General features: G+C 39.9%; 1 protein-coding gene across 1 annotated transcript in view; it reads right to left on the bottom strand.

Moving 5' to 3' along the window:
* The window catches only part of ADGRD1 (adhesion G protein-coupled receptor D1), an 897,745-nt gene that overhangs the window by 718,552 nt on the left and 154,656 nt on the right, over positions 1-24,537 (bottom strand). The window contains exons 11-12 of the mRNA XM_082270985.1: positions 17,470-17,577; positions 3,638-3,713 (exon numbers count right to left, since the gene is read on the bottom strand). Coding sequence (XP_082127111.1) covers positions 3,638-3,713; positions 17,470-17,577 — 184 coding nt within the window. The remainder of the gene's footprint in view (positions 1-3,637; positions 3,714-17,469; positions 17,578-24,537) is intronic.

Here is a 24,537-nt window from a genome sequence, read left to right as displayed (position 1 = left end):
AAATAAGTAAACAGGGATTTTTTTTTCACATGATTGGATAATTGAAGTGAATGTTCACACATTTATTGTGTGAACATTCCCAAATCCTTTAGTAAATCAACCTAACAGTGTTGCTGGGGCAACAGCTGAAGTGGACAACTTGTAGCTACTGGGTCCACCCTTGCTGCAAAGACAGGGTTTCAGGTAGATAACCTTTGGATGGGCGACCAGACCTGTCTGTGCCATAGCAACAGTGAGAGACTGTTACTAAATGAGATGCTAGCTCTCAATCCCTTGGTAGACCTGCACGTTATAGGTTGCAACTAACTGGAATTTTTCCTTGGCTGCTAAGCCCTCTTTTGTTAAACAAATACATACGATGGAGAAATGCTTTGCCTAAATATAAAAACTTTGACACATACATTTTGAAAAATAAATCAACAAAATTGCAAAATATACAAAACAAGTCCCCATATCATAAAAAGGGAATCCCAAATTACTCTTTCTGAATACGTATATGATCAAGAAGAAGACGTTTGTCCAAAAAAAGAGGAAAATTATTTCAAATTTCACACTAGTCACAAGTAAAATGTTCTCTTTTCTCAGCCATCTTTTCTTCATGTAAAATAGCTGATAAGATATCACTGTTTTTCAGAATGTTTCTACTTCTGAAACAGAAAGATCTTTTTCTAAATCCTGAGGCTGCCTAAACAGCTCCAACAACCACTCAAACAATTGATTGTAAGGTTTCAACTGAAGACTGCATGTTTAAGGATAGGTTGGCCTTTAGTAACATGTTACATGTTACACCTGTATGTAAGATTTAACTAAAGCACCTGTCGGTAACCCCCATAATCCCCCATTGTGACAGCAGGCAGGAGATCTGCTCCCTGCATCCTCTGTGGCAATTTAAAAACAGTGCAGTTGTGCAGGGCATCACCCACACAGCTGCCTAATTCAGTTCTGTTAATTTAATGAACCACACATACCATCTTCCACTGGGGCAAATCGCTTGTAGTTCTCAATAAACTGCGAGAGCACTGATGAGCACTGATGAGCACTCTCATAGTTAATTTATACTTCCTAGGCTTTGGTAACTGTCTGGCCATAGGGGAGGTATGGGCAGGCAGCTGTAGTGAGACTCTGCATGAGCCTAACATTGAACCCACAATCTTTTGATCAAGGGTGCAATGCTCCACAGGCTCCTGAAAAAAAATAGATGCAATTTTTTTTTCCTGGAAGAAAATGTGCACCTATTTTTTTTTAAAGTGAACTTATCTTTTAATCTCATGAACTTTCAATAAATGAACATCATTTGTAATTATTAGGCCTTTTCTACACTTCAGCAGGGTAAGACTAAGAAACGTAGGTGGCTGGAGGCATTACCGTTTCCTTGTAGAAGTGTGAAGAATCAAAGATGTATTTCACGAGCGCCAATGTCAACACATACATTTTTTTCTTTTACCAGCACATACCAAGTTTAGAGTATACTTTTATTTAAGTAGACCATATCTTTAGGGAAGATAGAAAAAATATGTCTGGTTGATCAGAGGAAAATGCCTGTGTGCTTCTGCCCTCCGTAGCCATATGCCTTCTACGCCCATTGGGAAATCATACTTTTATAGGACTGGTTACTAAAACAATACCCAAAACCTGAAAGCTCCAACATATCTATTCTAAGATTGCCCATGTACTTCCCATTAGCACTGTCTGGAAGCTCCAAAGGCATCTCAGGCATTTCAGGGCTTCCTCACCAACAGTGGTTGGATTGTGTATTGACTTTGTCACCAAACAACAATTAAATATGTATAAATGCAGTGTCTTATTTATTTAATTATTTTTCACAAGAATAATCAGAATATAGAAGCAGCAACCGTATCATAATCAAACTGTAATTGTCTGGTTAAAGATGCCACGCTACCTCTTAAGTGATTACATGAAGATAATTACATCAAATTATACACTGTTTTACCATCAGTATACATAAACTAAACAATAAATAGTGAATAACTATGATCCAATATTGAAAACAATGGTATTGCAGTTCATAAAACGTGAAATAAATGTGATTGCTTGTTTACAAAAATCTTCAAGCGCCTTTCCCAATCACCTCAGTGCTCTCAGTACCCTCATCTCAATAATGTAGTACACAAGCATGTGCAGTAATATCTAGCTCACTTCTCTCTGGTCAGCTTGGTATTCCAAGATCCCAGGGTACTCTGTAGTAAGGTCTCCAACTCACCAGGGTATTCCTATTTACCTAGATCTTCCCTTTTCCTTCTCAGTAATGTGGTTGTGGTCCCTTTAAGAATGTGTGGTCCGTATACTGGGATGCACTGATATACCATGTGGGGACATAGAGGATAGCCCAATAGTGTAATAAAAAATGACACAGGCATATCAGGATACCGTTTTTCCTGGTATGACATCACTTCCGGTTCTCACTCCTACAGACTCTGCCCGGTGTGGAAGTGATGTCATACCAGGAGGAATGGTATCCCTGATATGCCTGTGTAATGTTTTATTGATGTAAGCAGCATTTAAGTTTGAGTGAGTTTTAAGCATATTACACTATTGGGCTATCCTCTATGTCCCAACTTAGTATATGAGTCAAGTGCACCCTAGTACACGGACCACACATTCTTAAAGGGAACCACAACCCAATTACTGGGGAGGAATATCTAGGTGAATAAGAATATCCTGGTGAGTGGGAGACCTTACTACAGAGTACCTTGGGATCTTGGAATACAAAACAAAAACTATCCATTAAAAGGCATGTGCTTCCACTGTGGAGACTCATAAATTTACAGGAGTTAGGACTGCAGGTAATACAGGGTGCCATGAAGTGGTCCTGCAGCTTACGCATGCGTTTGCAAATGTGAACTAACTAAACCCCTGTTTTTAACGCATACTGTTAAGTCAGGTTAATTTGGTTGGTAAGCAGACTGGTTGGGGAGTTAAGCTGGGAATTTTTCTGGTTTTATCTTGGAATACCAACCTGAGCATAGAGAAGTGAGCTGGATATTACTGCACATGCTTGTATACTACATTATTGAGGTGAGGACACTGGGAGCACTGAGATGATTGGAGAAGATGCTTGAAGATTTTTGTAAAGAAGAAGTTACGTTTATTTCACATTTTATAAACTGCAATATCATTGTTTTCATTATTGGATCGTTATTATTTACTATTTATTGTTTAGTACATGTATACACTGATGGTGATACGTTGCTTAATTTAATGTAATTATCTTTATGTAATCACTTAAGAGGTAGCGCGGCATCTTTGTCCTATTTGTTTATAGTTTAGTGATTGGTTGAACACCATTCGATGCAAGCTAAAACCCATCATTATTGTCACATTAATTCATATATATATATGTAAGATATTTTAAATTAGAGCACAAGTGGTAGCGCAGGAGTTATACACCATTACACATTTTGTCTGGTTGCTAATCGGTAGTCCAGGCAGTTTTTTGGTGAGTCACTTTGATAATTAAATCGAAGAAAAAACCAATAAACTACCAAAAATCTGATAACAATTTTTTTTAGTAAAATATACATTTTTAAATGGTCTCAGCAGACCCTGCCACTTTAAGCCAAGGGAAATTTTACTTGAAAAGACAGGGAATGACAGTTTTTCAACACTAGGAACATACCTGGTGTCACTAGGTTTAATCTGCTTGTAGTGTCGATGCATTGTATGGTACAGCAATCCAACAATTGTCGTACGAACTTGAAGAAAAAAGAGTTAACAGAAAAAAATTATACGCATGTCTCACCTAAACATGAAAAATTCTGTTAATTAACGATCCCTTCCAACACATCACACCAACTCAATAATTGACAACATCGTGTTGTGAAGCGCAGACTCTTTACGTGTTAGAAAACATTCTTTACATTCTACTTGTACCACTCCTTTCCTGAGCTATCAGCATTTTCACAGAACTATGCCAAGTCCAGCTGAAAACTGTTACAGCCACCTAAATAACCCAAAAGTGGTCTCTAAATATAGGAAACTGTAAACAGGGGGAAGAGATTTTGAAACATAACTTGAAATTGCTTTTCACATAATCTAACAGGAAGAGAAGCGATGGTGTGGGGAGATGTTTATTTTTTATAAAGGAACACTTTGTAGGAACTCTGAAGGAAATGATACAGAAAGCTGGAGAAATGATCTATGAACAGCATTGGAGATAACTAACTGTGATTTGAACAGAAGAGGAGAAAACCTCAAACCTTTTGCCGGATTTCCCATAGCAGATAAGGTAAATTTAAAGTTGGCCACATGATTGTTTACAAGATTTAATCTTACCTGTATATATTAGTGCTTACACAAAAATGAAGGAAGCAGCATTTAGAAGGAATATATGGCATTTTATTGGTAAAATATCAAGAAAATGAGGCACCAGTAGGCAATTGTGTTTATCTGAGCTTCCATTTTTTACATCTCAGAGATCGATTGATATGTTATTATGTGCTTATGTTCTTTCTGCCAAAGCAGAAATGTCACACCGAGTTCAAGGATATACAGCTCTCCTGCCTGAACTTAAAGCTGTGTTCCGCCCCCCCTCCAAAAATGAAAAGTCAGCAGGTACGCATACTGTAGATGCTGACTTTTAATATTAGGACACTTGCCTGTCCTAGAATCCAGCGATGTTGGTACCACAGCCGATGTTTCCATTGGCTGTCAGATGCTGCCACCGCCATTGCCGGGAGGGGAAACTTGCGGCTTCACGGCCGGGTCCCTACTGCGCATACGCGAAGCACGCTGCACTCAGTTACTGGCCTGGAAGCAGAGGAGGAGGGGGGAGGAGGAGGGGGAGAACTTCTGACGTACCTCGCCGCAGCGAGGTCCGACGGAAGTGGGGACAGGGTACATGTTAAAAACAGGTACCTGCTCCCCCCTCCCCGAAAGGTGGCACCGGAGGGGGAGAGGAGACAGATAAGCGGAAGTTCCACTTTTGAGTGGAATGCTCATAACAGAAAAAAACTAAAAACTTTGTTAGTTGACCGTTTTGCTTTTCTTCAGGGTCCTGTACAGGGTTTAATTCATGGACTGGGCAATTATAATAGGGGCCCTACAGCTGACATTTCTGCTCAGCTGACATTTCTGCTCAGGGAGAGAATACATCCCTGCTCAGGGAGAGGATAGGGAGAGAATATAATTGAATAATAGCAATTACACCTTCCACCAAGAGGTGGGACTGAAGCATTACAATACTTGAAAGGCTTGTGTTGACAGGCTTTGGAATTGTGTCAATGGGCAAATGCAGATTGCTTTTTGATTTATTAAGCTTGCATTAGAAATGAGCTTGATATACTTTTGAGATCGCTGACAGGTGCATTTGACCTGCAGTTAACCTCCTTCTGATTTATATTTGCCCTGCTCCTCACCTGTATTTGACCTCTTTTTAAGCTGCATGAACCAGTTTCGAGCTGCTTTTGCATTCCCTATGATTTGTATGGGGAGAGAAGCAATTTGTGAACAAAAGCCTGTCAATACAGGCCCAAAATAAGAATGCCAATTCTTTCAAATGCCCATTTCAAAGTTTTTTGTCAACCTGATACTCAGATTTCCATACCTCCCAACTTTTTGAGACGGGAATGAGCGACACCTATTAGCAAAAGGGTGTAGGCATAGGACACACCCCCTGCCACCCCCCACCCCCCTTAAAGGAGAATTATCCAAAAAAGAGATTAGTTAAATCCATAAGAGCTTTTTTACCACTACTATTCCTTTATATTGGCTTTTGACATGTACAAATGCAGCAATTTAGAAATAGGATGAAAGGTTTAGCCGTAGGAAACACTTTCTGAATGGTAAATAGTGCATTTTATATACAACTATATAGAACTATATAGATCAGACCAAAATGAGGGACAAAGGAGGAGGAATAAGGGACAGAGGGACATTGCTCCAAATCAGGGACAGTCCCTCGAAAACAGGGGCAGTTGGGAGCTATGCATTTCTTCTTAGGAGTATGCCCCTAATTGTGTTTTATAAAGGAATTATGCATAGTAAAAGGGTTTCTGCTAAACTTCAATTTTTTTGTCAGTCTTTCATACTGTAACTTTATGGATGGCAAGGCACGATAATACCGCACAGAATTATGGAGAGAATTTAATAAAACTAGAGCAGACAGAATCTGGAGCCAATTGGCTTCTAACTCCAGCTTGTTCAGGCATGGTATAATTTTTGCATAGTTACAGTGGTCCAGCTTGGACCAACATAACTATGCATCTACCATACCTAACCAATGCCCCTGGAAGATTGAAATCACTAAAGTGAATACCCCTGCTCCAGTGATTTCCAGTTGCTACTGGGTCCTGCTCCCGTCACCACCCACCTCTTCACCTCATCCAATCAGAGATTGCTTTACATTCATTGAGAAAATGCAAGGCATTCTTTGAATGACATCTGTGCTAAATGGCTGATCTCCTATCTCCTGTGTTCACAATGCATCATGCCAGGAGCTCAGCACAGGAGCAAGTGAAGATCACTGAAGTAGTGGTGTCTACTTCAATGATTTCCAGCTTATGGGGGCATCGGGCAGGTATGGTATTTACATCATTATATTGGTCCAGGTGGAACCAGTATAACTAAGTAAAAATATACCACACCTGGAACTCCTCTTTAAAGTACTACTAAACCCCGGAGCCTGCATTCACTATATCTGGTCTCCCACAGTACACAGAAGATGGAAATGCAAACTGCTAAATATCTTTTCTCATCAGCAGTATATAGCAATCTTATGACTTCTATCAGTGTCTGGTTAAAACTTATAGGAGCTTTCATTCTCCTCCCACTGTCCTATGAGAAGCTGCAGGAACCCTGACCCTCTCTCTGGACAGTGCTGATTGGTCCTCTGCTGATCACATGCACCCCCCCCCCCCCCAAAAAAAAAACTCTTTAGCATTACTCACCAAACTGAGCATGCGCAGAGTGCCTCCTAGGGCTTTGTTCTATCAAGTGATGGATTGGGGACAGTAAAAGAAGGTGAGGATCAGAGAAGATAGGATCAAACAGCCTTATTACACAATGTGAAGGAATAACCCCTTAGGTTCCACAGTGAGTATAACAAACATGCTTTACTGCATATACACACTGTTTTAACTGCTGTGGGTTTAGTAACACTTTCAGTATAAAAAGGAGAATAAAAATAGAAATATTGGTACTTAAATCAATCAGGGTTGAGGTACAAAAAAAAAAAGCAGGATGATCGGGCAACTAATAGTTATCTGCACTGAGGAATATGGTAGAGAGAAGTAATTTCTCTTTTTGTAATTTTCTTTTGATTTAACTTAAGATTTATTTTTCCTCTATTAGTTTATAGGATTGGACACAAAACAATTGATTTGGAATGCCAGGCAAATATAAAAAAAAATAAAAATAAAATATTCCAGTTATGCATTAAACAAATAAATACATTTGTACATTTCCGAATTAATCTTTATATTTGTTTCAGGTAATTCCCTGCACAGCACAGTGATTTCCATCTAACACTGTGAATATGTAAGTATGTAAGTATGAAGTAAGATAGTAGGGAAGCCCTTATCAATATGATTTTTTTCCCCCATTTTCCAGTACATCAGACTGGGGGAAGAGAGGTGACTACAGAAAAAGAATTTCAGCAGTCACTTCTTCCTTTGGTCACTCATTAGATAAGCAAAAACAGTTACCATCAGTTTTAACCACTTCTGGACCGGAAGATTTTCCCCCTTAATGATCAGGCCATTTTTTGCGATTTGCCACTGTGTTATTTTAACTGACAAATGCGCGGTCATGCGACACTGTACCCAAATAAATTTAATGTCCTTTTTTTCCCACAAATAGAGCTTTCTTTTGGTGGTATTTGATTACCTCTGCGATTTTATATTTTTTGTGCTATAAACAAAAAAGAGCGACGATTCTGAAAAAAAAAAGCAATATTTTTCATTTTCTGCTATATAACATTCCCAATAAAAAAATGTAAAAATCGAATTTTCTTCATCATTTTAGGACAATATGTATTCTGCTACATATTTTTAGTAAAAAAATCCCGAAAAATGTACATTGATTGGTTTGCGCAAAAGTTATCGCGTCTACAAACTAGGGGAAAGATTTATGTCATTTTTATTTATCTATTTTTTTTTTTACAAGTAATGGTGGCGATCAGCGATTTTTAGCTGGACTGTAACATTGCGGCAGACAGATCAGACACCTAACTGACATTTTTGACACTTTTGGGGGGACATTACTACAGTAATCAGTGCTAAAAATATGCACTGGTACTGTACTAATGACAATGGCAGTGAAGGGAGTTAACAGGGGCGATCAAAGGGTTAGATGTGTCCCTAGTGAGTGCTTCCTAACTGTGTGGGGGATGTACTTATGGAATGAACACAGAGACCTGTGTTCCGAAATAGGAGGAACAGAGGAGCCCTGTGTTCATTGCTGTCAGAACAGCGGTCTGCCGTGTTTACAGCGGCAGACCACCGTTCTGTCTCCACGAGGAGCGATCGCGGGTGCCCGGGGGCAATCTCGGCCGCCAGACCCACAGATCAGCTTCCCCTGTCGCGAATGGGCGCGCGTGCCCCCACTTGCGGTCCCGCAAAGCGACGTAAAGGTACGTCGTTTCGTGGGACAGAGCCGACCTGCCGCAGTATATGTACTAACATGTGTGACACTAAGCATGTGAAAAATACTTGCAGTTATGGGACAAAGGATAATACGCTAATGCTTGGCATTCTAACCTCACTGTTTGTCCTTATGTTTTTAATACTGGCAACATGACAGTGGTCACAAGCAATATACTTACTGCTTTGAAAAAGCGCTAATGGAGATATGAGAGATTTGAGAGGTGAAGTTATTCTGCACTGACTATCCTTAAAGCGGAGTTCCGGCCAAAAAAACATTTTTGAGATAAAAATACACCCCTTATCTTATGTAATCGCCAATTACACTAATACCATTCCCACATTACAGTAGAGTATAGTAAATGAATATAGATAAAATCTTACCTTTAAAATTGATTGAAGAGTGCGGCCATCTCTGGTGTGGGTGTCTGAAGCCGCTGTGTCCCCCGCTGTGTCCCTCTTCCTGGTTTCTGGCTACCCAGAATGCCGATCGCAATCTCACGCATGCGCTGTAGATTGCAATCGGCAATCAGAGTAGCGGCTGGCCAGTCCCATTGCATCCTGGGATGGATGACACACATCTCCCAGGATGCAATTCGAAACCGGAAGTGAAGTCCGGGGCCGCGGCCGCAGAAGCAGGAAGTCGGCACCTAAAATAAGGTAAGTGACCCCAAAAAAAAATAATTAATGTCCAATTCTTTTTTAACATGCTTTTCCCTACAGGAATCAGAGAAGAAGAAAATGAGGCCGGAACTCCGCTTTAAAAATTCCCTATTGCCGATAAGTTCAGTACGTTCATTTTTTATTTGGAATCCAACCTAATTAATGTGCATAATATCAATATGTCTCCAAGCACGTTACAGAGAACATTTATCCATTCCAACCTGTCCATTTAAATTATTACCACACTGTAATTTCTTTACACTCATAGATATAATATTTTGGCCATGTACTATGCAAATCCTAATTGTGTCCTAACTTTATTCCAGTCGGTCAGATTCAGTTTACTGTCTTCTTTGAATATCACCTCATCTTCCCATTGGCGTTGACTATGCAGCTGCCTAGTGATTTCTGGATGACAAGCTTTGAGTTCATTCAAAGTGTAAAGAAACCATCATGAATCAGAGACTGATGGCACAAAATGCAAACATAATGGCACCTTATTTTAAATACATCACTGCCACAGTGGCCTGCTAGGCATGGTGATTTAATGGAAAGAGAAAAAAGAGCCATCTTTTCTTTCAACAAATTCATTGCCCTTCTGATGAAGAAAAGGTTAGGTTTAAAAAAGATAGATCAAGTTCCGCAGCGCAAAGAGATATAAATTATTTAAATTACTTTTTCACTGCTGGGAAGCACCACATCATTGAATATTGTATAGTGACAGAAGAACATTTTTTAAGCATTCTTAACGTATAATTTGTATTTTACTGAAGATGCAAAGAACATCAGCAATTGAAACAAAAACGTAAAATTATCAGATTTCCTAAAAAAAAATAGGTACATTTTAAATTGAAAATATGCTCTTTACAAAAGTACTCTGCAGAACTTGTTACCTATCATTTTAAATACCTAAGTACAAAAAAAGCTGACATTTCCAGGAATTCAGGAAAATTATTCTCAATTCCAACAAAATTAAGGTTCATATTTTCAGTAGAAATGTAACTAAAACCTATGTCTCTCCTTAAAAAAATCTCTACTCCATTTGCCACGTTATTTTAAAATTAAAGTGGAATCAGCATTAATTCAAAAAGTTTAAACTGATTGATGTCCAATTCCTAGAAATGTTGTAAAATGTCAAATTTGTTGGCCTGCAACTAAAGAGTCAGATTTCGGGATATTAAAAAAAGAAAATAATATATCTACAGGTCATTTTTATTTCAAAAACTCTTCTTAGTTAAAGTGGTGTAAACCCCATTCAAGAAATTTGAACTAAGCACATATATCTGTAGTGTTTACTTAAATCTCCCCAAAGCTCTAAATGTTGTTTCTCTCTGGTGCTCCGTTCCTCTGTTATCAGCATGCGGCGCTGCCGGAGGCCACTGGGCCGGGGATCGCAGCCGATATTTCTCTGATGCAGCACTGCATGGACACAACTTTCCATGTTCACATAGAGATCAGCTTACCTACATCTTTTTGGAGGATGGAGGAGGGGATGGGGCTCTATCTTGTCAAAAAATTCCCGCTCCTCTACCATTCCCCTTCCCTCACCTGTCTGCCATTTCAGGTAATTGTCAGGTGAGTATATATGGCGACCACGTGGAAGCTCCCACCAGGTGGGCTATCTGTCGTATACCTGTGTCCTCTCTACCATCAAAAGCATGTAAGTATGTACCTTGCCGACAGCAAACCTTATGCTGGTTAGCTGTGCCACTAGCGGCGGTTTGTCTGCCACATTTACTTATTTATTTATATATTTTGCAATTCATAGAACCTTTTGGCAACCTTGCGATCCTTGAGGGCTTTTTTTTACAGCTGTGACCTGGAGATTCTTTTGCTCGACATTGAGTCCCCTATTATTTATACAATTTGTATTGATTTGTGTACGGTCTACACTCAGCCAACTCCATATTGAGGGCTCTATCCTGCACTGTATTCATGGTGATATAGATATCTGGGGCCTCATAAATCCCTTTTATGTTTGTGAATGTGCATATATCAATGTGAGTATAATTTACCTGCTATTGTAACTGTATGGATATGTGGGAGATTTATTGTATAATATTTGTACTGATATTTGTATTTTATACCTTATAGACCCAAGTATTATGTTCAGATTTATTCCCTGAAGAAGGAATTGATGATTTTCCGAAACATGTTGGATATGAACATGAATATATCAGTGTGAGCTTTTTGGGGTGGATATCATATCCTGGTACCCTCTTTGTCACCCTGATTAAACCTGTGCTATAGTTGCACTTTCAACAATAGTTGACCATGTTGCTTTTATCTTTTGATATGCATTGTTAACTTCATTCTTATATGTAATAAATACTATGTTTTTACATTGACACCCTATGTTATTCATTGTCTGCCCTTAAAGTCCCAATTTGGGAGTTTCCTCTTTTTTGTATATCCTGTTATCAGCATGAGCCCCTTCTGACAAAATCTCTGACATATGGGATGACATTAGCTAAAAATTTGTGTTGGGGAGGATACTTAGAGTGAGATATTCAGGGAAATTGTCTATTCAGGATACAGCTCTGTATGTTCCCAGGTTCTTCTGCCTATGTGGAGGGGGGTGTGTGTCTCTTTCCTCCAATTAGCTCTCGCACAGTGTATGTCCAGTCTCTCCACCCACCCCTATGTACTGCTGAAAGATGAAGAAAGATTTTTTACACGATCTGCACTTTTGAAAGGGTGTAGAAAGGTGAAGACAGCAGATGTACAAAAAAAAACTCATGTAGAAGGATGTTTTTCATCTCTGTGTATCATCTGAGGCTATTCACTTCACTGAGTATATGTGAGGGTTTACAACCACTTTAAAGTGCACCCGTGCGCACTACAATTTTAGAATTTCATAAAAAGCAGTAAAAGAATTTTAAGGCTAGATTCAAATACACCAAGAAAAGGCACCTGTCCTCTTTTTGGGGAGCACACCACATGGCAGTGAGTTACCATCAGTTGCATCGCGCAGTGAGTGGTTTAGAACGTTGGCTGGCCATTCAAAGTGAAAAAAACAATAAACATCCTCAAAGATCACAGCGAGGATTCTAACATGGATCAGTGTCAAATTGATGCCAGGAACTCTGCTAAATGTCAAATTTGTATGCTCCAAACTAAAGTCAGTCATTTTCCTGAGCATGAACAAATACCTATAAGGCTATTCCCATGCTGTCCCTGCTCAGAAGCAGCTCCCAAAAAACATCACACCAAGTGAAGTAATTAAACTTACAAGAGAGAATGTAAGCACTTCTTATTCTCAACCATTCCACTCCAAAAAAATACAAAGTACCTCTTCTGGGAACTAGCAAATTACATAGTCCCACTCAAACCTTGTAAATAAAATCACTTAACATTTCCAGCCACATCTACATCATCAGAGCATTCTAAGCATTCTTAAGCCTTTCCCCAGGACTTCTAGCAAATCCACAAATACACTCCCAGATGCAGCCAGGAGTGTGTATAACCACAAAATAAAAATGTGTTAAATTGTAGCTCACCAATTCTTAGATGTGGTGGCTGCATTAATTGTCTTTCTCTTTTTTTCCTTTTATCAACCAGTGATCCAGCCAATAAGTCTGTTATTTTTAAACGTGCTTTAACAAACTACAAATTAGCAGTTAGAGGGTTGAAAAAAGCATTTAACACTAAACAGGGGTGCCTACAATGGTCAGCTTCTATTCATTTATGTATACGTTTTATTCTTAAAAGGACAAAAAACAGTTTGCTGTAAGTGCTTATCTGTTAGCTGGAATTCAGTTTCACTATGTTAGTTAAGTCAATCTAAATCTGTTAACACTACCCTCTCGTCCAGTCTGGCAATGCTGTTGTCCAAATATGTCTGCTTCCCTACTTCATCCAGAACATAGACAACCTAAGACAGGAAATGTGTTACTAGAGGGTCACCAGGTGAAATAAAGGGGGGGGAGCCTTAAAAAAGAAAATGAATGCACCCACCACATCTAGGGATTGGAGCTGCAATATATTACATTTTTGGTTTTGGGTTTAACAACCCAAACCCAGTTTGGTTGAACTGGATGCACTTGTGTCTTTTTCAACCAGACTAGCTATGTAACTCGTTAAATTTATTTAACTGGGCTTTCAGGCTGGAGTGATTCAGCTGCCTGATCACTTTCACAGCCTGCTGAAGGTACATGCTTCAGGCATGTATCCCAGGCTCTGTTGTCCCAAAAAGGACTGGCAGACAAAGGACTGGTATGGCAGCTGTTGGCAGGTGTTGCGGAGGGAGACCAGTGAATATCGGTTTGATGGTCCCCCCTCCAGTAAATGATTATTGAAGTGACATGTATTACATCACTTCTAGGTTCAGTTATGCTATAGGAGCATGGTCTGTTCTGTTAGCTTCAGTGGAGGAAAGGAGAGACATCAGGGGTCTAATAAACCCCAGATGTCTTAATAAAAAGAACCTGCTATTACAGTGTTCTCTCACCTAGGGGGACAGAAGCAATAAAGTTAATTGCAAACAAAAACATATATTAAAAAAAAAGGTTTAACATCCCCTTTACACACACACATAAGAACTAAAATGCATACAACAACAATTGCACTATACATTACATATTACCACAAATGTCATAGTGAGTGCCATTCATGGTTAAATCTAAACAAATGACCTGTAAATGCTTTTAAAGCAACACCTATGAATTCTGGGTATCTCAAACTGTGTTGCCTTTGTTGTAGCATGTGCAATTTTAGGGTTTGACATCTACAGGCAGTCCCCGGGTTACAAACAAGATAGGGTCTATACATATATAATTTTTAAGTTGAATTTGTTTGTAAGTTGGAACAGGTACATTTTTTACGTGTAGCCTCAGCCAAAATAATATTTTTTAGGTTTTTGGATAGCATAGGTAAGGGTTACCACCCCTGTAATTAATGTTTTGCTGTCTGTACTCCTGTTCAGAAGATTTCACCTCACTTTCTTTCCCTATGACAATTGGATTTTGAAAATTTTGAGTTGTTGTGGAAACAAGGATTGGAGACACCTTTTTCCCATGAGAACTCTTCCAGGAGTGAATTTCCCTTCCTTGGGCTAGATTTCTCCTCACTTCCTGTTGTCTCCCTTCATTTGTAAGTAGGAGTCGCTTGTAGCCCAGGGACCGCCTGTATTTATTTTTTGCAACAAGTTATATTTTACCATAAAAATGGGAAATACGATGTGCTTGTGTGCACTAATATTAACTTTAGTGCATTTGAACTCAAAAAGTATTTTAAAACATTGACAAAAAAAATCAACTGCGACCATTCTATTCTCCGGGTTCTTTGCTTTCAGAAAATATATACAGCTTGGGAGGTTAAAAGATTTTCAGTTCTAAAATGTGCATTTTATGTGCAAAAAGGTAGCGAAGTAGTTAAGACATGAATCACCTTTGGGTGGGCAAATTCACTAAATATTAATGGAGAGATGATTCTTTCATGAGCCACTAACTGCAAGAAGCACTAAAAGTGGATAAATACAATTTGTGAAAAACTTTCAACATGGCAAAGCAATAATTTTCTGGTTAAGTTGCATAAACATTTTACACATGCTCTATTGTACTTGTTATACTGTATTTTGTTTATACTGTCTCTGCAGTTACATTAGCTGCCCAGTCTGTTTAAGGCTCCATGTACACAGGACGCTGGAAATGGCCGTTTAGGAGCAGTTAGGCGTTTTTTTTAGAAGCCCCTGAACCCATCTACATTTTATCTTATCTGTCCATGTACACCAGGTCGTTTACAGTCATTTGCAGGCAGTTGCGTTCAGGGACTTTTTTTAGAACGCAATTATTTGCGTTCGAACATGTGTTTCCCGGCGTTTCAAACGCAAAAACGCGTCCGAACGCGACCGAACGCGATGACCCGCGTTTAGCGTTCGCGTTTTTCCATTTTAAAGGGGAATAATTTTTTTGACCTCTAGGAACGGTTCTAAACGCAATCGCCCGCAAACGCCCGCTAAACGCGGGTACAAACGCGACCGAACGGACGTTTCAAACGTCCTAAAAATTCCAGCATTCAAAGGGACTTTTAACAACGTCCTGTGTACATGGAGCCTTATATGTCGCTTGTCTTGGAGTTTATAATGATGAAAAGACAATAACACTTTCCTAACTCCCAAAAGTATTCTGTGAAATTGGCAGAGATTACTGAGAGGGATATTTAATAAAACTGGAGAGTGCAAAATCTGGTGCAGCTCTGCATAGAAACCAATCAGCTTTCAGGTTTTATTGTCAAAGCTTAATTGAACAAGCTAAAGTTAGAAGCTGATTGGCTACCATGCACAATTGCACCAGATTCTGGGTGCTTCAATTTTAGTAAATCTCCCCCTGAGTGTGGTGAGCTATTGATGTCTGAGCCATGTGTGAGACCTTTAGGGCCCATTCACTGCAATGATGTGAACTATGCCTATAGGATTACCTTGATTTTGGGCTGTCTATGCAGTTGGAGTGCAGTTCGAAATGCATCCAACTGCATCCCACTGCGTTCGGTGTGAAATGGCCCTCACTGCTAAAGAACAGAAAGAAAACAAAGTGGCAGAACATTTGGGATACCCCTATCGTAATGATATGTTTTGAAAGAGCCTGTCTTCATCAGTCTATGCAATGATTAGTTCTTAAAGGTAGCGTTTAGTATTTTGTAATGTTTTTTTAATCCAAAGCTCAAAAAGTACATTCTTTGTTCACTAGGTAAATATGTTCATGTATAGGAACATATTAAGGTTTAAATCAGTATCAAATATGCATGCTTTTACAGCCAGCAGATGGAGCTGTAGACTCCACTTTACATGTTTACTACATTATTCTTTGCTGAAAAAACACCTATTTACATATTTAACCGGTTCCGGACCGCCCACCGCATATTTACTGCAGCAGGCTGGCCCTCCTGTGCAAACCGACGTAGGTCTATGTCGCCTGCAGCTAGGGGGGAAGGGTGCTCCGCTGCTGGCGAGCTCCGCCCCCACTCAGCAGCGGGGACTCCGATGCATGGGGCAGGGAGCTCCGATTGCTGCCTGACACCCATGATCGCTCCTCGCTGATAGAGAAGTAGGGTCAGCTGTTGTTAACACAGCTGACCGTTCTTCTCTCTGGAATGATCATAGAGTCCCTGTGATCCTTCTATTTAGGATCACAGGTCTCTATGTTCATTTCACAAGCCAAGCCCACTTACAGTAAGAATCACTCCCCTTGATCACCCACAGTTTTAACCCCTTCCCTGCCAGTTTCATTATTACAGTAACAGTGCATATTTTTAGCACTGATTACTGTAGTAATGTCACTGGTTCCCCCAAAAGTGTCAAAAATGTCAGTTAGGGGTCTGATCTTTCCACCGCAATGTCGCAGTCCTGAAAAAAATCGCAGATCGCTGCCATTACTAGTAAAAAAACAAACAATAAAAATGACATAAATCTTTCCCATAGTTAGTAGACGCGATAACTTTTGAGCAAACCAATCAAAATATGCTTATTGCGGTTTTTGTTTACCAAAAATATGTAGCAGAAAACAAATTGGCCTAAAATGTTAAAAAATTTAGATTTTTAAATTTTTTTTTTTTTTTTTTTTGAGAATGTTATATAGCAGAAAGTGAAAAATATTGTTTTTTTTACCAAAAATATGTAGCAGAAAACAAATTGGCCTAAAATGTTAAAAAAATTTAGATTTTTAAATTTTTTTTCTTTTGAGAATGTTATATAGCAGAAAGTGAAAAATATTGTTTTTTTTTTTGCAGAATTGTCGCTCTTTTTTTGTTTATAAAAAAAAATAAAAAATCGCAGAGGTGATCAAATACCACCAAAAGAAAGCTCTATTTGTGGGGGAAAAAAGGACATCAATTGTATTTGGGTACAGCATTGCGCAATTGTCCATTAAAGTAACACAGTGCCAAATCGCAAAATATGGCTTGGTCATTAAGGGGGAAAATCTTCTGGTCCAGAGGTGGTTAAATGAGCTAAAGAAGTGACTCACCCCCTTACAGTATCTTACAGCTCCAGAGTTTTAGGGAGAGAGTTTGAAGGGAAAATGCCACTGCTGTGCTTTCTGTTTTCTAAACCCATGGTGCACTGTAAAATCAGGATCATAAGTGTATCCTTTATTAAAAGTTAATAAAAAAAAAAATTGCCCTAAAATCATTAGAGTTTCCCTTTAAACTCAATAAAATAAAAATAAATTATAGAACAAGGTGACAGAATATATACACTTAAAATAAAACTTACATTTGCTTAGAAATGCTTCACCAGGAACAGAAATGTAGGACTGTCCTTCAGATGGAAAGCGGTAGTGTGGCAAGCTCAAAGCCTGAGGCACCTTTACCATTGAGTAATCTGCAAGTCAACAAATGACAGTGGCTACATTTATAGAAAGAATATGTATCAATATTCAATACAAATAGCAGGCCCTTCTCAAACAGCATTTTTTATTGTAAATGGTCTAGGTGTACAATCATTAGAAGTTTGGAAACGATAGCATTGAATGTAATTCTAGTAATTACCTGAGAAAAGAAAAACCTAAAGTGCCCATGGATGAAAATCACCTAATCATGTTTTTTGTGCCAGATAGCAAGACAGACGTTGTCTAAAGAGCAGCACATTCTTGGGAACAAAGTGATTGTTAAGGTTAGAAAACCATGCCGATTTCCATTGTTTCCTCTTGCATTTGTTTTGGGGCAGTCTACCTGCTTAGCTGGTCCAGGAGCACTAGAGCATTTTCACTTTGCAAAGTGAGTTTTTACTTAGCTTAGCAAATGAAGTTAAGCTGTGAGTTCAATCATTCAATCATGTACAAGCAAAAATCCTGTTTCTTTTTAATTTTCCTTGGAGGTGATTAGATATTCGTTGCAAAATGAATTATCACTTAACTGCACCTTACTCACTAAGATAGGTAAACGCTCCTTTTGCAAAGTGAACATGGTGTACTCCTCTAGTAAATCAACCCCACTGTGCAATGGTCAAATAGCACATGCTCATCTAATCAATTCCTGATTTCTATGACCAGCTTTAGGAATCTTGTCCATTGTAGTTACAAAATAACACAGAATAAAACCTCTCAATGGATTAATGTGATCCTCTGCGCTGACAGGATATAAATACAATAAAATCAAATAAAATGTGCTGCTACTTCAAACATAAAATCATAAATAGATAAAATTCAACACAGAAATATATCCAAAGGTATTTCTATAGAACTTTAGTAGCGCAAGGATGGTGGAACCCTCCTAATGTAAAGTGCATAGAGTGCTCAAATGTCCATTGATTGGCAATATATTAGCATATCATAAGTCTTTTTTACAATCTGAAGAGGATCTTTGTTCGTGCTGATAACAGGACCACCATAAGATATCACCACCACCAGTGCTGGGATTATGGCCAAAAAACGCACTCACCAGAAAGCCATGCCTAACCACTCTCATGGAATAGGCTAAAACAGCATGGATAAACCAACTTCCTCCTGGTAATCTCGGCCACTGCATGCACTCCTCCTCTCATAAGCAATGTATGGGTGACAAGACAAAAAGCACTACCATAGCGTGATACCGTTTTGCAAAATGTATTTCCACACAACAGTACACATCACACTCACTTGTTAGTAGATCATTAAAAGCAGAATACTGATAGGTTCAGAGTCTGGTACGCTGATAGTGCGGTCCGCGGTCCCGCTGCATTCACCGAACGCCAGAAAACTCCTTCCCCATCAAAATACAGATACTAGTGGACGCCGTATAGCCACGCCCTGACGCGTTTCCTCATTTCCAACTTCCTCACGGGGGCATGGCTATATGGCACGGCAGTCCAGTTAAATATGGAGCCCATGGCACGCCTACCTCCGGAAAAACCGGAAGTGGCGCAGACACAGGAAGTGATCATCAGCTCGTAGCCCGCTGCACACTGGGAACTGTCAGCAAAGGACGACCCTGCTGTTTACAACCTCCCTATGCCGGTACTCCACACATAGCGATATCGGCATAACACCATACACCGATCGCTTCAGCCATATTGCTCCCTCCAATGGATAAACCAATATGGTCAATACATATATAATTAAAATTATAATAAAGCATTGTGAGACACTTTAAAACATTTTAAAAAGATGTCAGAGCATTTTAAAAAGATGTTATCAGCACGAACAAAGATCCTCTTCAGATTGTATAAAAGACTTATGATATGCTAATATATTGCCAATCAATGGACATTTTAGCACTCTATGCACTTTGTCCATTGTAGTACTCACCATATGGTCTTTATCTTTATGCCTTGCTCATATAAAAATTCATTTAGAAACAGCCAAGCAGTTGTGGGGAAACCATTACACAAACAGAATGGAGGAGAGATGCAACAATCTACATGTGAACTCATGCCTAGTTTTTGTGCATGCAGGCATTCAATGGATAACCATATCTGACATAAGTATGAACTTTATTCTACTGGCTTCCATGGCTTTCCCAAAAAGGTGTCTTTGTGTGAGGGCTACAGGAACACAATAATGTTAATTTACTAAAGGCAAATCCACTGTGCACTACAAGAGCACTGCTGTAGATCTGAGAGGAAGATCTAAAATGAGGGGAAGCTCTGCTGATTTCTAACATCAAATCATGTGCAAGCAAAAATGCTGCTTTTTATTTTCCTTGCATGTCCCCTTCGGACCTACAGTGACTGCACTTCCAAGTGCACTTGTAGTGCACAGTGGATTTGCCTTTAGTAAATAAACCCCAATGTATATGCATTGCACAGCCCAATAAGGAAATGACAAGACTTTCCTTCAGCATGCTCAGAAAGTTTCAGAAATGTGACAAAAGTGATGTGCAAAAGTCCTTAACCACAGATTTACACCCTGTCATCAGGCACATTTGCCGAATGGAAGCCTGATTTTTTTTTAAGCCCGTGGTGTGTGAAACACACTCAAAAGACTTACACCCGGTGCATAAAAAAGTGCACACACGCACACGTGAACACACAAAAAGTGCACAAGGCGTACACACATGGCCCTCCTCCGAAGAGGAAGGGCCCTGACCCTGATCCCCCGGGGCGCGAAGCTCCTGACAGGGACTGAGGTACTCACTTAGGTCCACCCAGCCGAAGCCGGGCAGACCCCATTCTTCAGGGGGACTGCCGAAACAGCCCACCACGAGTACTAGGTAGGGCTCCCCCGAAGGGAGACCCCATGGGGGAGGGCGAACTAAGCCAAAAGGCCATATCCACCCCCTCCCAAGACTTACAGGGCAGGCCCGAGGACCTACGCCATCCAAGTCGTGCAGTGACAAAACAACCAAAAAGGGACATACGTGAACACACAAACAAAGAAAAACAGAGTGGGGAAAAGGGAAGTGGAGAAGTGCTGGGTAGTGCCTAAGTGCTAGACCTCGGCAGGCCCCCCGGCCAGGAATAAAAAATTCCTCTGGTGTTGGCCAAAAGGCCCACCCCAAGAGGCAGGTGCAGAAAAAGTGTGATGGTGCAGTGACCAAGGTGCCACAAAAACTCAGGTGAGCTGCCCCTCACCAGTGAAATTGAGGCACCCCTGGGCTGCCACCCCAGGGGCACGTACACCACGGGCTTTTTCGGTCTCAGCCCCCGGCCAGACCCAGTGTAGCCCTATCCCATCAGGAGGCATCAGAATTTTAGACAGCTTAGGGAGAACCTGCCTTCAACTGGGGACAAGCCTTTTGCAAGGCCAGATTCAACCCAGGAGGAAAGGTTCCCCCACCACCATCCGCCATTCCTTACCAATCACATCCAGGAGCAGTACTAACCGGAAAATTGGCGAAACCGGCTTTCCCGCTCCCTTCAAACTGACAGGGGCGGACCTATTCAAATCAGAAGGCAACAGACCCATCCGGCTTTCTCTGACAGTGCCTACTTCCCGGTCCTCCAGTTACGCCCAGAGCGCCCCGGTTCATTTCAGCCCCTGCCGATACTAACCATCAGGGTCCATACCAACTGATAAGAACAGATACTACACTTGATCTTAGCCAAAAGGCCGAGAGCATTTGCCGAATGGAAGCCTGATACATTACCCATCAGTGCTATTAATTTAGCACCGGTAGAGTTCAGCACTGAGATCCTGGTGCAGCATGCAATACTAACACTGTCCCACACTAACTGAGAACTGAGTAATCAAGCCCCTGCTGATCGATTAGCTCTCAGTGCAGAACCGGCGGGGGACAGATGTAGCATCGGATCGATGCTGCATCTATCTAGGTGGGACAAATGTGTTTTTTTTTATTTCGTTTTTCAAAATCCCATACTTCTCTTTTAAGGTTGCAGGGAGATGTAGTTTAAGAGCAAGGATGGGGTTACAGGAGGGTAATGTTAAGGTTACAGAGAGGGTTAGTTTGCAAGCAATGCTTAGGGTTACAGTCTTTTGGGTGGATCCCAACCATATAGTGAAAACAGTTGAAAACAGATCACAAGGGTGCAGAATGAACTGCACTACTGTGATCCATAGAAGAAGTATAGTAAAAATAGCTTTGGCTATACTTCTCCTTTAATTGTCCTCCCTGTAACCCTAAGCCTAACCATCCCAGTAACCTTAAGCCTTGCCCTTAAACTAAATCTCCCTGTAATCTTAATACTATCTTTCCCTGTAGCTCTAACACTAACCATCTGTGTAACCCTAAGCCTTGCCCTCATACTAACCCTCCCTGTAACCCTAACACTAATCTTCTGGGTAACACTAAACCTTGCCTTCAAACTAACCCTTCCTGTAACTCTAACACTAGCCATCTGTGTAACCCTAAGCCTTTTCCCCACACTTACCCTCCCAGTAACCCTAACACTAAACCTTGCCTTCAAACTAACCCTTCCTGTAACTCTAACACTAGCCATCTGTGTAACCCTAAGCCTTTTCCCCACACTTACCCTCCCAGTAACTCTAACACTAACCTTCTGGGTAACACTAAACCTTGTGGATAAATAAATCCGCGCTAAGGAAGACGCAGAAGACGTCACATGACGAAACGCGTACAGCGCCGTCACGTCACTTCCGGTTCCGGTCTCTGGTTGGAACGCATTGCGTTCCGGGACGCCGATACCTCGCTGTTTTCCCACATTGTATATGTGAGTACCCATTTTGCTGCTGGAATTAACATTAAACTTTTTAGCAAAACGATAATACACTATCGAGCTCCTTTTTTTCCTTCCATCCATATAGCCTTGAGTGGCCACACTTGATCTACCCACGAGGCTTTGGATACCACAATATTTCACTACCGGACCCCACTTAGGACACTCCGGACTCCATATCACATCTCCCCTAGGAAGGGAACTACTACACAGATCCAGGATTAAAAGATACCTCTTCAGTACCCGCTCTATACCCCTGTGTGGGGTGGGTACATCTGGTGAGTAGGTCTTTCTACCAGGGGCCACTTTACCACTCACCAGTCACCCACCTTGGGGGTCACCGCAAGACATCCTGTACACCTATATTTTTGATATCACCAATATATTTTTGTTATCACCACTATTTTATGGACTCATTTTTATTATATGGATTGATTTAATATCACAACAATTTTTTTGCACGTTGCACAAATAGACTTCCCGCACCTTTATATCCACCTGCTTATTTACCAATTTTTTTGGCACATTTATTTTTGATTCACCTTGATATATTTATTGTTATCACCTTTTGTTGCACTGTATATCAACCGTTTTTTTGCACACCCATCCCGTGCATAATAGTTTCCCGCACATTTATCACCTATTTATTTATTATTTAATTCATCCACTATTATTTATATTATCACTCGCGGAACCAACACCTTTTATAAATTTTATTAATTCATTTAGTATTGTCATATATTTACATTGTCTATTTTTATTTTGGCATATACACAAGCATATTTATTGTCACATCTTGCCATTTATTACGCCCTCTGGTGGTTGTTTCTCTTATATACCTTTAAAATATTTTTAGATTATTTTATATCCCTTATAACACTATACGTTTGATCTTTTTACTTGGTTATTGGTTTTTTCACCTCCGCATCTTTTATCTATTAACTTACTCCTCAATCATATTTATATTTAAGCATCTTATATTTATTTGCACTTTATTAAATAAGCAGCGCCATCACCTTCCATTTTATTTAACACTAAACCTTGCCTTCAAACTAACCCTTCCTGTAACACCAACCATCTGTGTAACCCTAAGCCTTTTCCCCACACTAACCCTCCCAGTAACCCTAACACTAACCTTCTGGGTAACACTAAACCTTGCCATCAAACTAACCCTTCCTGTAACACTAACCATCTGTGTAACCCTAAGCCTTTCCCCCATACTAACCCTTCCAGTAACCTTAACACTAACCTTCTGGGTAACACTAAACCTTGCCTTCAAACTAACCCTTCCTGTAACCTTAACACTAACCCTTCCTGTAACTCTAACACTAACCAATCCCTTTAACCCTAAGCTTTACACTCACACTAACCCTTACCTGTAAGCCTCATACTAACAATCCTTTGCATAAACAAAACCCGCTGTTGGCATACTTACCTGTCTTGACCTGATAACTAACCCTTCCTGCTCTGAAAGTTGGCAGCGCTGAGGCTTTAGTGCCAGAATCTACTGATTCCAATTACTCTCTCAAAAGCTAGTTTTACAGACATCACTGACCATAAATAAATGTTTACCTTTGCTCATATACTATTCTGTCATACTGCAATTCTTTCTAACAAATAAGCCCCATATTTTTGGCATTTCATTTATATAGAGAATACACCACTGGCTGCTATCCTGATTGTCCTGGTACAAGTGCTTCAATATTAACTTTGATGTGAGTGATTTTAGGCTATTGTGTTAATTAAAACTGATTTTACCACAGCAGACCTGCACCCTTCATCTTTGTTTCTCATTTCATTTATATGTTACTGTCTAAAACAAAGAGACAAGTAGAAATAATGGAGAAACAAAGAAAAATGGCTTTGCTGTACAAAATTCATCCAGCAGAACAAACATTATGTTGCTGTGTATTCTGTTCTACGTTGCAAGCTTTATAAATAAAATAAATAGGTAAAATCGGGCAATCTGTATATCTTATGACAATTGTTTTGCCATAGTTCTATTTTGCTAATGGGTGTTATACTCTGTATTTTATTCATTACTATTCTAACTGTGCAGGTAGTTACATTCTTGCAGTGCAAAAGTAATGGTACAATTATTAATGCACCCAAGAGCAATTTTTTTCTTTTATCTGGCTGTTCACTTACTTCTCCAACCAATAATAAAATATTTTACTGCTGTGTATCTAAGTACAAACAGTTTGCTTACACTAACAGCTTAAAGTTAGT

The sequence above is a fragment of the Pelophylax lessonae genome (assembly GCF_965119305.1).
Source record: "Pelophylax lessonae genome assembly, chromosome: 1".
NCBI classification, from domain to species: domain Eukaryota; kingdom Metazoa; phylum Chordata; class Amphibia; order Anura; family Ranidae; genus Pelophylax; species Pelophylax lessonae.
This window is presented reverse-complemented; position numbering and strand designations above follow the sequence as displayed.